This window comes from Phaenicophaeus curvirostris, chromosome 12 (genome assembly GCF_032191515.1).
Source record: "Phaenicophaeus curvirostris isolate KB17595 chromosome 12, BPBGC_Pcur_1.0, whole genome shotgun sequence".
NCBI classification, from domain to species: domain Eukaryota; kingdom Metazoa; phylum Chordata; class Aves; order Cuculiformes; family Cuculidae; genus Phaenicophaeus; species Phaenicophaeus curvirostris.
This window is the reverse complement of record NC_091403.1, coordinates 6,709,540-6,724,062: the sequence shown is the minus strand read 5'-3', so window position 1 is coordinate 6,724,062 and position 14,523 is coordinate 6,709,540. Positions and strand designations below refer to the sequence as shown.

Here is a 14,523-nt window from a genome sequence, read left to right as displayed (position 1 = left end):
ATGCTCTGACAGTCCTTCTGTAAAACGTATACTCTTTCTTTGAGTCTTTCCCTGCTACCCACATCGGAGGTGCTAGTCTGTGGTGTTGATGTATTCAGCTCTCTTAATTTCCATCAGAGACATGATCTCTTACCAAGTTGCCTGCTCTTTTTGTGAACTCCTTTCATCTTGTCCTCTCAATTTTGGTAGAGATGCCAGAACTGAATACAAATTTCAGTGGGGGGTTCTCAGAGCTTTACAGTGAAGGAGAGCCTGTTACTGCTGTGCTCTGTTATGAGTCCTCTATATATTCAGCTCGTAATGCCTTTGGCCTTGTTTTGCTGCCATATATCATTGTAAATTCATGTTTAATTTGCTCTTTGCTACCATCTATAAATTGCTTGTAGCATTGCAGCCCTTCATATTTCTCCCCTATTGAATGTATCTTTTGCATAGGTGTGTATTTTAGATTAAGATCTCTTTAATACAATTAATGGCACTCATGCTAGAGATTGGATTATAGTTTCTGTTTTAGAAATACAAAGTCAAATACATAGTGCAGAAATGTATTTTAGTAGAAAATTAATAATGTGTTTTGGGGTGCAAATGTGCTGTTTTGATTATTTTACATCCAGATACTTTGCAGAATAGAACAAAATATGCAAAGTCATTTCATAGTCTCAAATTTTTGTTAGGTTTTAAATTGAAGCATGCATTAATTATTTTTTTCTTTTATATTTTCAAAGGAACTGGAAGAGCTGCGGAAGCAGGGTGAAATTATACCACAGCTAATGTCAGAATGTGAATCTGTATCTGAACAACTAGAGGTACAGTTTAGCAATGAAATCAACTTTAAAATAGTTGAGATGTTAATTTTCTTTCTCATAACTATATGCTTTTCTCTGTTCAGAATTCAATGTTGGAAGGTAAAAGAGCTCCTGTTTGTAAAAACAAAAAATGCTAATTATGTGTGTGATACACTGTGCCCTTCCCAGCACAGGAGTAATTACATAGCTCAATTTCTTTGCCTTGCTGTTTGCTGAAATTGCTCTGCCTGGGATCATGTTGCCTCTGTCTCCCACAGATTCCAGGCTACCCTGTATCCCATATTTTTTCTGCTCTGGGCTTGTGGATCTTCACCACAGCCGTGTGTGCCGAGCAGCATGCCAAGACCTGCGGCTAATTCCTGCAGTGGCACCAGGGAAGGCTTTTTGGAAAGAAGCAGATGAGTGTAGCTACACATCACCAGGGAAAAAAAGTTCACCTGAGAATGCCTCTGCACGCTGCGTCATTTCTTTCCAGCCAAAGCACAGCTAGCTGTGGCTTGGTTTTGCACATGTGCCTCCTCTCCTGGGAGGTACTTGCTCAGAGCAGAGCTGGATGGGTTCTGAGAGCCCTGCCCCAGCCAGAAGCTGAGTTTGGGGCGTCACCTGTTAAGGTCAGGGCTTGTTAAGTGCAATAAATTAATATAATTCATGAAAGGAGAACAAGTGGAAGCAGTCTCATCAATGAAATGAAACACAGTCAGTCAAATAAGCTATCACTCTGATAGTCTAAATAATCTAAAATCACTTAGAAGGCTGCCGTGGAGTGCAGATGAAGAAAATGGTAAAAATATAAATTTAGTTTAAATTTACTTTGATTCAGTATGGGAAAGATATTGTCTATGGCTTTTGGTCAGAATAAATGTGCTTACACACATGAAATGGAGAACAGTAGGCAGAAGAGCTAATAAAACAGGAGAATAATAGAACAGACTGTGGCGAGGCAAGTGTTGTGTGGCTGCCCTGTTCTAGCTGCTCATGCAAAGTGGAACTTTAAAAAGATGCCAGTAAGTTCAGAAGTGCTTAATAAAACAATATTATTTCTCAGGCAGTATTTTCTAAGCTTGTTTTTCAAGGTTAAACCACCGTAGATAATTCTGTATGTAATTTGTGGCGCAGTGTCTAATTCTTCAGCTGTAGCAATGACAGAAATATATGCACAGTGCACGATTTAAATCCAGCTGAATTTTAAAATATGATCCAAATGACAAAATCTGATGCAAATCATCTTTTCCAGTTAATCTGTGTCCTTTCCTGCTTGGTATTTCTTTCCTTTCAAGCTCGCTAGCCCATGTCACTTGCTCTTGTAGATACTTGTCTTAATCAGTTTGCAGAAGTCTGAGCAAACTTGTACAGCCTGGCTGCCATTTGTTGCTTTACCTGATTAAACGCTGTTCACCTTTCTTCTCTATAATCATCTTGTTGTCTCTCTTGTCTTTAAGGCTGCTGAGAAAAAGAACAAAGATCTTGAAGAGAAGGTCAGAACGCTAAGAACAGAAGTTGAAGAGAGCAAACATAGGCAGACCAACCTTAAAACTGAACTAAAGAATTTTTTAGATGTACTAGATGGGAAGATAGATGAATTACATGATTTCCGACAAGGACTATCTAAACTTGGGGTTGACAACTAGATGGCAATAGATATTTTTTGTAATCTAGGATCTGGATGTTTGACGTTTTGTTGATCCAAACATGTGTTTTGCAAAATATAACTAGAATGTTCCACTTGTTTGCATTGTTTTTGTACATAGAGGCTGAAAATTTGATGGGGGGGTGGGGGTTTTTTTTGTTTATTTGTTTATTTTCCAAACCAATCATGCTGCTCACTGAATTCTGTTGAGATTAGAAACTTCCAATATTGCTGCTCTGGCTTTGTGGGGTTGGGAGCAGGTAGAGGGTTATGTCTCAGGAATCTGGAACTAGATCTACCTTGAAATGAATATGCAGTTAGTTGTTGCAGGGAAATTTATATCTTTCTTAAGGGCTGTTGCAACCATAGAAACAGAAAACAAGTGTTTTCCTTGCCTGGACTGTCGGCACTCCTAGCAACATCTACTTTATTCCTTGGTGGGGCAGAGAGAAGATTAGTTGGAGCTCCTGCAGTTTGTACAATGTGCCTGTGATGAGTTGCAGTCAATTGAATCACTTCTCACACATACCAGAATCTGTAGGGACCATGTCAATCAGGCCTGCTTCACCAAAAAAAATCCAGTGGCTTTCAGTTAACCTTCAATACAGGCTGCTTGTGCTCGCCTGAACCCATACAGCACAAAGTCAGTGTTGTAGAAATGAATTTCAACTCTTCAAGTCACGCATCTTACCACCCAGCAGGTAAGTACAGCTTCTCTTGCTTAACAAGATCATCTCTCTTTGGCCTTCAGTTTTCAACCCATATAGTTCCATCTTTATGTGCATCTCTGAAAAATGCCTATCTGAGTCTTGGGACCAGATATTTATTTTTAAAAGTAATATGCTGCTGGTTAGCATGCAGGACTCATGCCCATCTGTGCAACTTGGTCCCTATTGATCAACTTCTGCAGTAGTGAAGGAGACGTTGATCTGAAGAGCAATATAAAGTTACTTGAAGGTGTTGTTCAGAAGCAAGTTTCTGCTTAGGAGACCGACAGGGTCATGACCACATGAAATCAAAATCCTTCCTTATAATTTCTGCTTTCTCACCTCCTGTATATTTGACAGCAGAGTGGGAATTAGTCACCAAGTTAGACTGCCCCCAAAAAATCCCAACCCGAAAGGCAAAAATACTGTTGTAGTCTTAAACTGATTATTCAGCAGCTCTAAATATGTTTTGAGAAATGCATCTGCTGGGCTACAGTGAGAAGGACGTTCAGTTCCTCACAGATGGGGAAGTAAAAGGGCCAGAAAGGAGAATTCAGCCCAAGTTTTGCTCTTGCCCCCAACCTTCAGCATCTTTCTCTGTAACCACATCTGAGAATTTCTTTACGCAGGATCTGAATTAATTCAGGAAAGAACTTTTATTTATGTGACCCTACTGTTTGCTTAATTCAAGCAAAAACTTGGGTCAGCACCACGATAGTTCATTCCAGCAGGGACTGGACTTTTCATTTAGGGGCATTTTCCTTTCTTGGCACATCTCAGTTATAAAAGTGACCTTTAAAAGAAAGATGGGTTATAGATGAAACATGCATTAAATACTTTTTGCACATGGATATTCAGTCCCCATGCTGGTTCTGTCTGCAGTTGTTCCTTGAATTTTCATTTCATCTGTTACTCTTGCATTATCTTCATTGCTTGGTTTTTAGACAGGACTTTGTGTATTTCTTCTTTTGCTCCTTTTAAACAATTGATGTAAGCTGGGACCTTTCGTAACTATGATGACCAATTGAGTCTCGTAAAAAAACGTCGGTGTGGGCTGTAGATATTTAAAAATAAAAATAAAAATCAGGTACATAGCATGTAGGCGTGTGAAAATTAGGCTTTGCCAGCACGGAAGAATCAACAGTTGCATAATGTGGGGTTAGATCAGACTTCTCAAAATTGAAAATGACGTCAGAAACTGTGTGCACAAGTAATCTCCAGTAATCTCCATTTTTAGTCCTTTTATTTGATAACAAGTCAGATAGACACCATCATTTAACAGGCAGCTTGTTCTGCTTCTCCTTCCATGCTGCTTTAGAGTCCCCAAACTGCAGCTGGTCCCTGCATCAGGTGGGAATCGGGGCTGATACAACTAAAAGCTGCAAGCAATACACGTAGTCAGGGATCTCCTCATCACAGTTTATTGCTTTCACACCAAGGACCCTGCTGCATCTTGTTTCCTCTTTTCTGCTGAGCAATGTTGGGTCTTCTTTCTTGGTTTTAGTATAAAATACAATTTTTAACGTGATTCTGGGTAGAGGGATGCAAAAGACTCTGTGAACAAATTGTTTTATTGGGGTTATTCTAGGTCTTTTGTTTCCATTTTAGTCAGGTCTTCCTCAGATTCAGCTCATTAGGGATGTATTAAGCCACTCTTGACTAGCAAGAGAAGTGTTTCTATGGGATTGCATCAGTTTAACAGATGGAGTTTAATGCTGGCACATTAAACCAGTGCAGAGCTCTGACACGGGTGGTTATTTCTGGGTGCTTTGTGCCCACCAGAGGAACAACGGGGAGTCCTTAGAGAACTCCCTGCCTTGTCTCTTCTAGTCTTGCTCTGAATGTATGTTTTCCTTCTCTGCTATAGCTATTAGGAATGCCTTTACGCAGCTATGCACTGTGGGAAACGTCATCCTTCAGGCATCGAAGGTCTTGCTGTAATTACTTTCTTTGTCTCTTTTTCCTTCCCAACAGCAGTAAGCTGAGAGTATCTGTGTGTAATCACTTTAAAACCTCACCCAAACTCTATCTCTTGTAGCCTTTCCCTCTCTTTCATTGTGTTTTTCCTCTTCCAAAGCATGCTAGGAAGGGGTGATGCATGCTCTCAGGAGTGTCTGGATGCCACCCAGAGCTCCCCTCTCCAGCCTGGCCCTGTCGCTGCCCCAGGACTGGAGCCCCATGTGCTGCCTTGGTGGGGCGCGTTGGTGTCACACGCTGCTTATTCCTTGATGCTCTGTGGCGGCCCTGCAATAACCCCTCTATACCCAACTGTGAGCATCACGCCGCTCCTCAGGGACTTGTTAAAATGCCTCCTCTCTCCCAGCGGGAACACCTTCCCCCACTGAAATGCCTGCACCATCTTACAGCTAGATTTATTCCTCCTTTTGTGTGTGTTGGGGATTCAGCCTGTCCCTGCGGGCACCCCGCGACAGGAGCCTGCTTAGGGATGGTCCCAAATACTGCTGGGGCAAAGAAATGCTCATCCCCATCCAAGAGATGGTCTGCAGAGCTGGATTTTATTTGTTATTAAAATACTGCCATTGGCAGGAAAGTAGGTCGTTGCTCCATTTCCATCCAGTCTGAGTGGAGATGTCTTTATATGAGGTTGTGTCTCACCTTGTGCAACTCGGGGTTCACTTTCTGGACACAGGTTTCTCCCTCAAAGTGGTTGATGGCAGGATCTATCCTACCTCAGTTCCATGGTCTTTCGTTAATAAAGGTCTTGCGCTTGGCTCTTGCAGTGCTGGTAGCTGCTGGCTGCATCGCCGCGGATCCCACCGCGCTGCCCCTTCTCCCTGCCTGGCCCTGGTGGCATCAACGAAGTGGTGGTTCTGGTGGAATTAAAATAATGTGTGCTGGCCTCTTCTGACCCCAGGTTAGAGAGTATCTACTGCCTTCTGGGCTTCCTGGTGAGATGCTCCTTTGAGCTGGTGTTAGAGCTGCTGAATAATGAGGGGTTTGCGTGGCTCCGTGGCCAAAATGAGAACAGAACAGGTCCACTTTGTATTATCACAAAACCTAAAAATATTCCGTGACATAAAAATAGATGGAGATAATTGTTTTTAAGGGGAAACAGTGTCTCGTTAGACATGTTATTTCACATTTTGGAAAATGACCTTAGCCTCATCTTTGGATAAATTATTTCAAAATGAAAACCTCAAACATTGTTTCACACCCCAAAATAGAACAGGTTAGTCTTTTGCTTTTTTCTTATTTGGCTGATTCTTTATTTGCTGATTTTAACTCAAATTCATCAGTAGTTCTGTTTGGCCTTGAAGTGCACTTTCAGCTGAATCAGTACTTTCCAGTGTTTTTCTGTCTGTGTGTATTTGGTGTCACCTCTACTAAGTACGCTCACTGGAAGAAAACTCTTTTCTGTGAGAAATTCAGTGCCACCTCTCACTTTCTATATCCTAGTGTTCAAAAGATGCCCCTCTTTAAAAATACTTTTACACTGGGTGCCTCTGTGCCCAGGGAGCAGATGTTATTTAGACAATGCCTTTTTTTCTAGAGAAACACTTCATTTTATTTTTATGTAAGCAATTTAAGGTGAACAATTTTTAAAGCTGCTCAATGAGTTAAGGAGATTGGGAAGGGTTTTTGGTGTTCCTCCTGCTGTCGCTGCCACTGCCATTGCTTTCAGAGTGCATCAGCAAAAGTGGTTTTGTTCAGATGGGAGCTCACCTTGCACTTCTTCTGTGTTTGCCGTGCACGAGGAGTCCCCGTCCTCCTCTCAGCAGGGCACAAATCGTCCATAGGCTTCTGCACTCTTCTGTTGCACTGTTTTTTCCCAACCATTTGTTTTCTCCCATATTAATTTTGTGCTGCTTTTGGCTGCTTCCTGAAGCTTGAAGGAAAATTTCCTGTTGCTGCCACCACCTCGTAGTGGTGGGAGTTTCTCAGCTCCAAGACTGTGCTCTTCATTAGGCTCTTCTGAATAGTTACCTCTGCAAAACCCTTCAAAGCATCAGTGGCTTGTAAGGAATATAGCGCTGTCTTCCTGAGCCTGTGGATTAGCAAAGATAAAACCACTATCAGAGCGAAACGCCGCCTTGGCTTAGTGCATGATTGATGCTGAATCCCAATGGGAAGGGTGGGAGAGGGACTCGAACAGCAGCAGCTAATTCAGACAATTGTTTCAGCAGAAGCTTCGGTGAAAGACGTGCTCTGCCCACGAGCTGTGGATGTGTGAAAGCTCATCCACCTTTGTTTGGGCAGCTCTGGGCTTGTCAAGCCTGTAAATATCAAAAAGTCCTCAGCATATCACAGATGTGAGGTAGGAAAGGCAAATATCCACACACGCAGCTGGGCAGCACTGGTTCATGGTCAGACACTTTAAAAAGAGGAAAAGCTGTTGCCGCCCCATGTGGGCTCAGCAATACCAGAGACCCTGTTCCTCTGCAGGGTCTCTGCTTTTGGGGGGCTGTGAGGAGTGAGGAACCCTAGGCTCACCTGGCAGAGTCTGGTTGTGATTTAGCAAAGGGAGGGCACAGAACTACCCTAAAGTAATTTTTCTTTCCGTGGTTTGTGTTCAACAAGCACTTTTGTGTCAAGCAAAGCAATACGTAGCTGCAGAGTTTAATCCAGGCTCATCTGCAGATGGAGAGCCCCAGCCTGGCTAGGGGTGCCCTGCCTGGAGTCCTGTGCCCTCGGCAGTGCTTTAGGCTCCTTAATAGAGTAGAAACTTGGTGGTTACAGCAAGTTTGCACGTCTTAAATGCTGTTCTCTGTGGTAAACCATAAAGTACATGAAAAGAAATATAGAGTTAGGAGGTGACTGATCAATGTGATGAAGATGCTTCCCAAAGGAGGGCTCTCCTCTATGTTGCAGGCAGAGCTGGTCCTGGTCAGGAGAGCTCTGCCCGTACCCCTGGGGGATGTTGGGTGGCTAACCAGTTTGATTTTCTACTGTGTTTTGTCTTAGCTCTTCTTCTTTTGTTTGCTTTTTTAAACAGTTAGCCTGAACACACAGTCTTCAGATGAAGGTGCCTATACCTCTAAAAATTTTATATGCATGTTTTGAAATAGAGTTCTCTTTCCTTTCTGGTCATTTAGTTACCTAATAATAATGACACACATAAGGCACTTGAGAAAAATCTGACTGCTTTTGTATTTTGGTTTGGGTTTGTTGGTTTGGTTTTTTTTAAGACTGGTCAGCAATAATTATTTTAGCCATATACTTGCTAAAAAAGACTGATGAGCTAAGATTTGTGAACTGAGCTTCTAAGTTTGCAGTACATTGATTAATTTGGGTACGTGAAAAGGGAGTTATGCTCAATAAGAGAGTATTTTGCAGCATTTAGATGTTTTCATTTAATTGCCTAATAGTGATCATGAACATACTGTTCTATAAAACTCATCACAAATGACAAACAAAGCACATAGTTTTTAACATGCATATATCCCTTGTAGTTGAAAGTTCCGAGAGTGTTTTAGTGTGGTCTGCTATCCCAGAATAATTACATTATTATGAGATTTTTTAGTACTGAAGATAAACATACACCCTGTTTTTACTGTTTCAAGTAAAGTTTAGTGAATGACTGACAGTTTGTTGATACTCAACTGTGGGAAAACACTGCAGTGCTCTTAATGTATATTTTTATTTGGGTTTATTATGTTTAGTACATGGTTTAATGAAAACTGAAGTGTTTACTACAGTTGGATTATTGTGAAAACATCTCTTACCTCATCATTTTGTCTGCTGTGAAAAAGTAGTTTCCTCCTCCTTTTTCTTTTTTTTTCTCAAATTGACCATAGACAGTCAATGTTAACATTTAAACTCCTAGTAGCAGTAAATGCTGGGTTTTATAAATATAAAATGAAAACTTGATTTTTTTCTTTATATTATATAACTTTGTGATTTTTATCTGATTTTATTGTAACATAAAGTTGTTTTATGTAAGAATATATAGTTTAAGTAAAATCTCTTGTCTCGCTGTCTTTTTTGACTTTGGAAGATGAACATCCTTCTGGTTGCAAATCTGAACTGAAGATGATACTTTCCTTTGATAAGAAGAATCTGGTTTTGATCTATAAATATAGTTCCTTAGGTAATTTTTAGAAGTCTTTTAGGAGGTAGAGCTTTAAAATGTTGGTCTTGCTTCACTGGATACTGTTGGCTAATCCAGAGGGGGGTGCAGGACTGGGGTGGGTACATACATACACACTAAACTGGTGAAGCATATTTTGGCCTGAAATTTAGGATTTACTCCATACTGAGAAATCACTAGGAGAAGGCTTTTTGTTCCTCTGTTTGGGGGATGCTCAGGATGGAAAAGCCTCCTGTGATTCCTTGGTGGCAACTGGAGCTGGTAGTTTTTTTCTGGAGGAGGCACCCAGTACTCAGAAGTAACTGTCTATTGAAATTGGAGATGTTTTGACACCAGTCACCTCCTGCATCAGCACATCATGGTGAGTAAGAGCCCTCTCAGAAGAGACTGTTTCCCAAGGTCCCTGCTGGTGTCCAGTGACACAGTCTACACTCAACAGCGCATCCTTGGGAGAGGATAACACTGAAGTCTGTCTAGGGGCAGTACATAATGATGCTCTCAGCATCATTGTATTCATCATACAGAAATGACGTGCGCTGTCTTTGCTCCAAACCAGGCTTCTGTGAAGGAAAGAAGGTCTGAAGACTGTTAAATGGCTGAGGCTCATCATGCCTTTGTTATGCTGGGCTATAAAGCTGCAAAAGTCAGCTTTGCAGTGAGCAAGAGGCACGTCTGCCCTGACCTTCCGCCAGAGCTCTTCTACTAGGAGCCATCTGTTCTAACAGCAGTTCAGTAAGTTCTGGTGTTCCCTGAATAACCGGTAGCTATAAAAAAGCAGCTTATATGTACTCTAAAGTGCAAGTAACGATCACTAATTCTTAGCAAAAGAAGCATTTCTATATTTGGATTTGCATGACTGTAAGGATTAGTATGATAGAAGTGCCTGTGTGTACATGGCATCATCTCCAGTTATCAGAAACAAGCCTCATTCTCCTGTTACTGAACGAGCTGGTGATCCTGCAGTGTGTATTTCCATTTATCTGCAGGAGCACCCCTCTCCCGTCCAGCGTGGGGAAGAGCCTCGTGCCGCCTCTTCAGTAGAGGCACATCTGACACTTCTGTAGTCTAATCGCTTCATTAAGTCCAAGGTGTTTTTTTAGCATTGCAGAGGTCACTGGTCTGTGTGAAAGGCTGTTCCCCACTAGCTGTTCAGACTGCAGGTGACCAACGCTTCCAGCGATTCTGGTCTGGGAGCCGTGGTGAGTAATGCTACTGTCAAGGAAATCTGCTGCAGCCTCTCTGCGATACCTTAATATTCATGTTCAGCTGGATCAGAAAGCTCAGGGAGCCTCCTAAATGGCGTTTGTACTTCTGCAGTTATCCATTAAACAGCTTTTCACCTGGCTGTGTGACACAAAGCTGTGATGTGCCGCCTTGGGGTGTATGACGAAAATACGAGCTAAAGTGAGATGAAATTTAAGTTTAATGCTTGACATCTCAGTGGATGAATGACCCTGTAATTTGTACTCCTTTTGGTCAGCTTGTATTCCTTCAACAGCATAGGAAAATCTAATCTCTTTCTATTTGGAGAAGAAAAACCCACACACCACCCGGGAGGCTTGTATAAAAGCAAGACAGCAGATGAGATCCCTGAGCAGGAACTGGATTGCTCTCTCTGTAACATGTAACTGTGACAGAGCTGAACTTACATAAAATTCAACGTTATTCTGTCCCACGCACTCTGAACGTTTTTAATGTTTTGCACTCTTATCTAAAGGCACGTCTGCATCAACAAGAGAAGAAAAGAGGATGTGTTAATTATATATTATTCTCTTAACTGTCTTCCCACTTCCTAGGAGGCTTGAGCATTTATGCACAAATCCACTGATTCATAAAGAAATGTGCATACATTTTCTTTTATTTCTTTTTATCTCCTAAGAAATATCCAAAAGCTTGTAAATAATTTTAATGATTTACAACATTAACTATCCTTTACATAATTAGCATTGCTAACCAGAGCAGAACAGCAGCACCAGTAATACATAACAGACTAACCTTCTCCTGTGAACCACTAAAATGTTTATGTTAAATATAGAAATACAGCAGTAGCAGCTGAGGAAATAAAGCCCAGCAATGAGTGTCGCTTGGGCTCTGACCTGCAGTGATGGTGCAGCCGTGCGGCCACTGAACCGACTGGAGCGAAGTCCAATCATCCTTCAAAAGTAGAAAAAAAAAAATAATACCCCTGCCAGGTGTACTGATGGGTTTAATTTCAGTGAGTGATATAAACCAGCCATCCAAATACTCATAAAGCAGCTCTCTGCAAAGACAACGCCAGTAACCTGCAACACAGCTTTCCATTTTATCATTTAGCACGTGCCAGGGTAGCACCATCACGTTGCTGTCCCAGGCTGTGAGATCTGAGACCTGGTGAGTTTTAAAAGCTTGGCTAACCTTTGCAAGGCAAACATCTCCAATCTTACTGCAATAATGGTTGCTGGGAACATTTGACAGCTCATCACAGCCAAGTGGTACTTAAGTCTGACCTCTGCCTGCAAATTTTTCGAAGACTGATCTCCATGCTATGAAATTCCCTTTGGGTCGTAACACTTCTCTTTAAAATTGAATATATTTATTTCAATAACTTCTCAGAACTGTTAGATCTCCTCAGAAGCACTGTCTGAAATGATCTCTAGGTGGAAAACTGTGGACTTTTATTTGGGTTGAAAATAAGATATTTTTGTGTACAGGACCCGACCTCTGGCTTTAAGCCGGGTATCCCAAATACACAGCACTCGCAGAAATGTTTTACTGCATCAGTCCTTGAGCAGATCTTCAGGGTCCAACCATTCTCCACCATAAACTGTATCTCTTCATAAACATATGTGTGCCTGAATTGGTCTACAACAGTGGTTTGTATCCAGAGCTAAACCCCATTTAGCTTTCTGGGATCATGCTCCCATGCGTGGCTGGATGCTGCAGGCTGAGTGACAGCTTACGTACCCTGAACAACATTTCTTGACATGGTTTGCATTTAATTAGTCAAATTTCTGAGTAGATACATTTATTGGTACATGAAGCACGTTGATTTGAGTATTTTTGTTTTCCTTTCATGTCCTCTTCATTCATTAGTACTGGCAGTCTATGAAAAAGAAATCTGTGGCTGCTGTAATCAAGAGAGATTGAGCTCTTGCTTTTCTCCCAACTTTCCATCATTGACTGTGATTTGTTGCATATGCCCTGGGTTGTGCTTAATGTATGCTGGCTGGAGGGAATTCACACATTTGGGGAATTATAAATAATACCAGCACCAGCAACCTTTTTGCCTTGCCATGTCGCACTGAAGTATATCAGTTTTTGAAGTATATTCTTATAGGCTTTTGTCATTTATTTCATCACTGCTATTAGCCACGGCTTTCATTATTCTGTGGCTGCAGGTTTGCGCTGCTTATTAGACTGGAGATGAATGATGCAACATGAGATCCCAGAGCTCCCTGAAGAGCAAACAAGCCAAGAAAGAAACAAAGCATTTGTGTCTTTCAAATCCCCCTTATCTATAGCAGGGTTAGGCGCATTTTTAAAGATAATCCCTGGCTCTGAAACCTGAGAAATTGCAGTGATTCACTTTCTCCTTAAGCTGCAGAGGTCTGGCGGTCATCAGCACAGTCATATCAGTGGGAAGAGAACGGCTCTGGGACAGGGATGAGAGAGACACACAAATGCTGTTTAAAACATGGGAAGGAAAAAAGCTCCTCTAAATCATGGGATTTAGTATTTTGGATGCCTTGTTGGTTCAGATGAAAGATAACGAGGATCTCTGCCTGTTATCAGCCAAGATCTGAATTTTTCTTCAGGTATGATTTCTGCAATGGCTTTGATTTTTTTTTTTTTAATGCTTTCTGCATAAACCAACATTGCTGATCACGTTTAGCTCCTCTTTAGAAGAGCACCATAAAGGCGTGGATAAGCTATTGCTGTTATACAGCTCCTTGTTTCTGCGTGTGATAACGACGTACTGCTGCTGGCGGGCGTGCTGCTGGCCTCCACAGACCAGCCCCGTTTATGCCACCAGACACGGCACAGAATCATAGACTCACAGAATAGTTAGGGTTGGAAGGGACCTTAAAGATAATCTATTTCCAACCCCCCTGCCGTGGGCAGGGACATCTCACTAGATCAGGTCACCCAAAGCCCCATCCAGCCCGGCCTTGAACCCCTCCAGGGATGGGGCAGCCACAGCTTCCCTGGGCAACCTGGGCGTCATCCCCCTCATGGTGAAGAAATTCCTCCTTACGTCTACTCTAAATCTGCTCCTCTCCAGTTTATTCTTATGAGGCCTTATGAGGAACGGCTGAGAGAGCTGGGGGTGTTTAGCCTGGAGAAGAGGAGGCTGAGGGGAGACCTCATTGCTCTCTACAACTACCTGAAAGGAGGTTGTGGAGAGGAGGGAGCTGGCCGTTTCTCCCAAGTGACAGGGGACAGGACAGGAGGGAATGGCCTCAAGCTCCGCCAGGGGAGGTTCAGGCTGGACATTAGGAAAAAATTCTTCACAGAAAGGGTCATTGGGCACTGGAACAGGCTGCCCAGGGAGGTGGTTGAGTCACCTTCCCTGGAGGTGTTAAAGGCACGGGTGGACGAGGTGCTGAGGGGCATGGTTTAGTGTTTGATAGGAACGGTTGGACTCGATGATCTGGTGGGTCTCTTCCAACCTGGTTATTCTATGATTCTATGATTCCCATTCCCCCTCGTCCTGTCACCACAAGCCTTTATCAATAGTCCCTCTCCAGCTTTCTTGTAGCTCCTTTCAGGTACTGGAAGGTCGCTATAAGATCTCCTCAAAGCCTTTTCTTCTCCAGGCTGAACAAGCCCAACTCTCAGCCTGTCCTCGTATGGGAGGTGCCCGCCTGCTCCTACCCACTATCCAGTTTTTTCCTTCCAAAGCAGTGGACCTGCCAGCTCGGGAGAGGGCCTGGAGGGCCCTCCACGTAGGCTGAGGGAAGCGTAGGCACTTGATCCTGTTTCACCATTCCCTCTGCTTTGCAGGATGAGACTGTGGGAAGGGCGGTGACTCACTAGCTGATGAGCAGCGACTCGAGCGTGTCGCCAGGGATGGGACAGCTTCATTTCGTCACTCCCAGCATCTGCAGTGCCCACGGCCATCACCCGGAGACACACAGACACCACGCTGCTGGCGCTGGAGCTGGCTCCCTTTCAGCTTCCCAGCGAGAGGAGAATGGAAACCAGAGGCAGAGTGAAGGCTGCTGCTCTCTTTAAAAAAAATACCTTTCGGATCTGCTAAGACACCCATGGGATGGTGTTTAGACTGTTGCCTTGGGATAGAACAAAGCTGCAAATTTCTTTATGACACTAAGAGTGATTAATTGACTCTTTCAA

At 42.7% G+C, this 14,523-nt stretch overlaps 1 protein-coding gene across 2 annotated transcripts in view; it reads left to right on the top strand.

Moving 5' to 3' along the window:
* The window catches only part of HOMER2 (homer scaffold protein 2), a 324,814-nt gene that overhangs the window by 54,781 nt on the left and 255,510 nt on the right, over positions 1-14,523 (top strand). The window contains exons 8-9 of one of the 2 annotated variants that reach the window (XR_011338307.1): positions 726-806; positions 2,246-6,198. Coding sequence is in view for 1 of the 2 variants with exons in the window: in XM_069867011.1 (XP_069723112.1) it covers positions 726-806; positions 2,246-2,434 (270 nt within the window). In the remaining variant the exon portion in view is untranslated. Of the gene's footprint in view, positions 1-725; positions 807-2,245; positions 9,063-14,523 lie in introns of those variants that run through there. The other variant, XM_069867011.1, reaches the window with a different exon arrangement.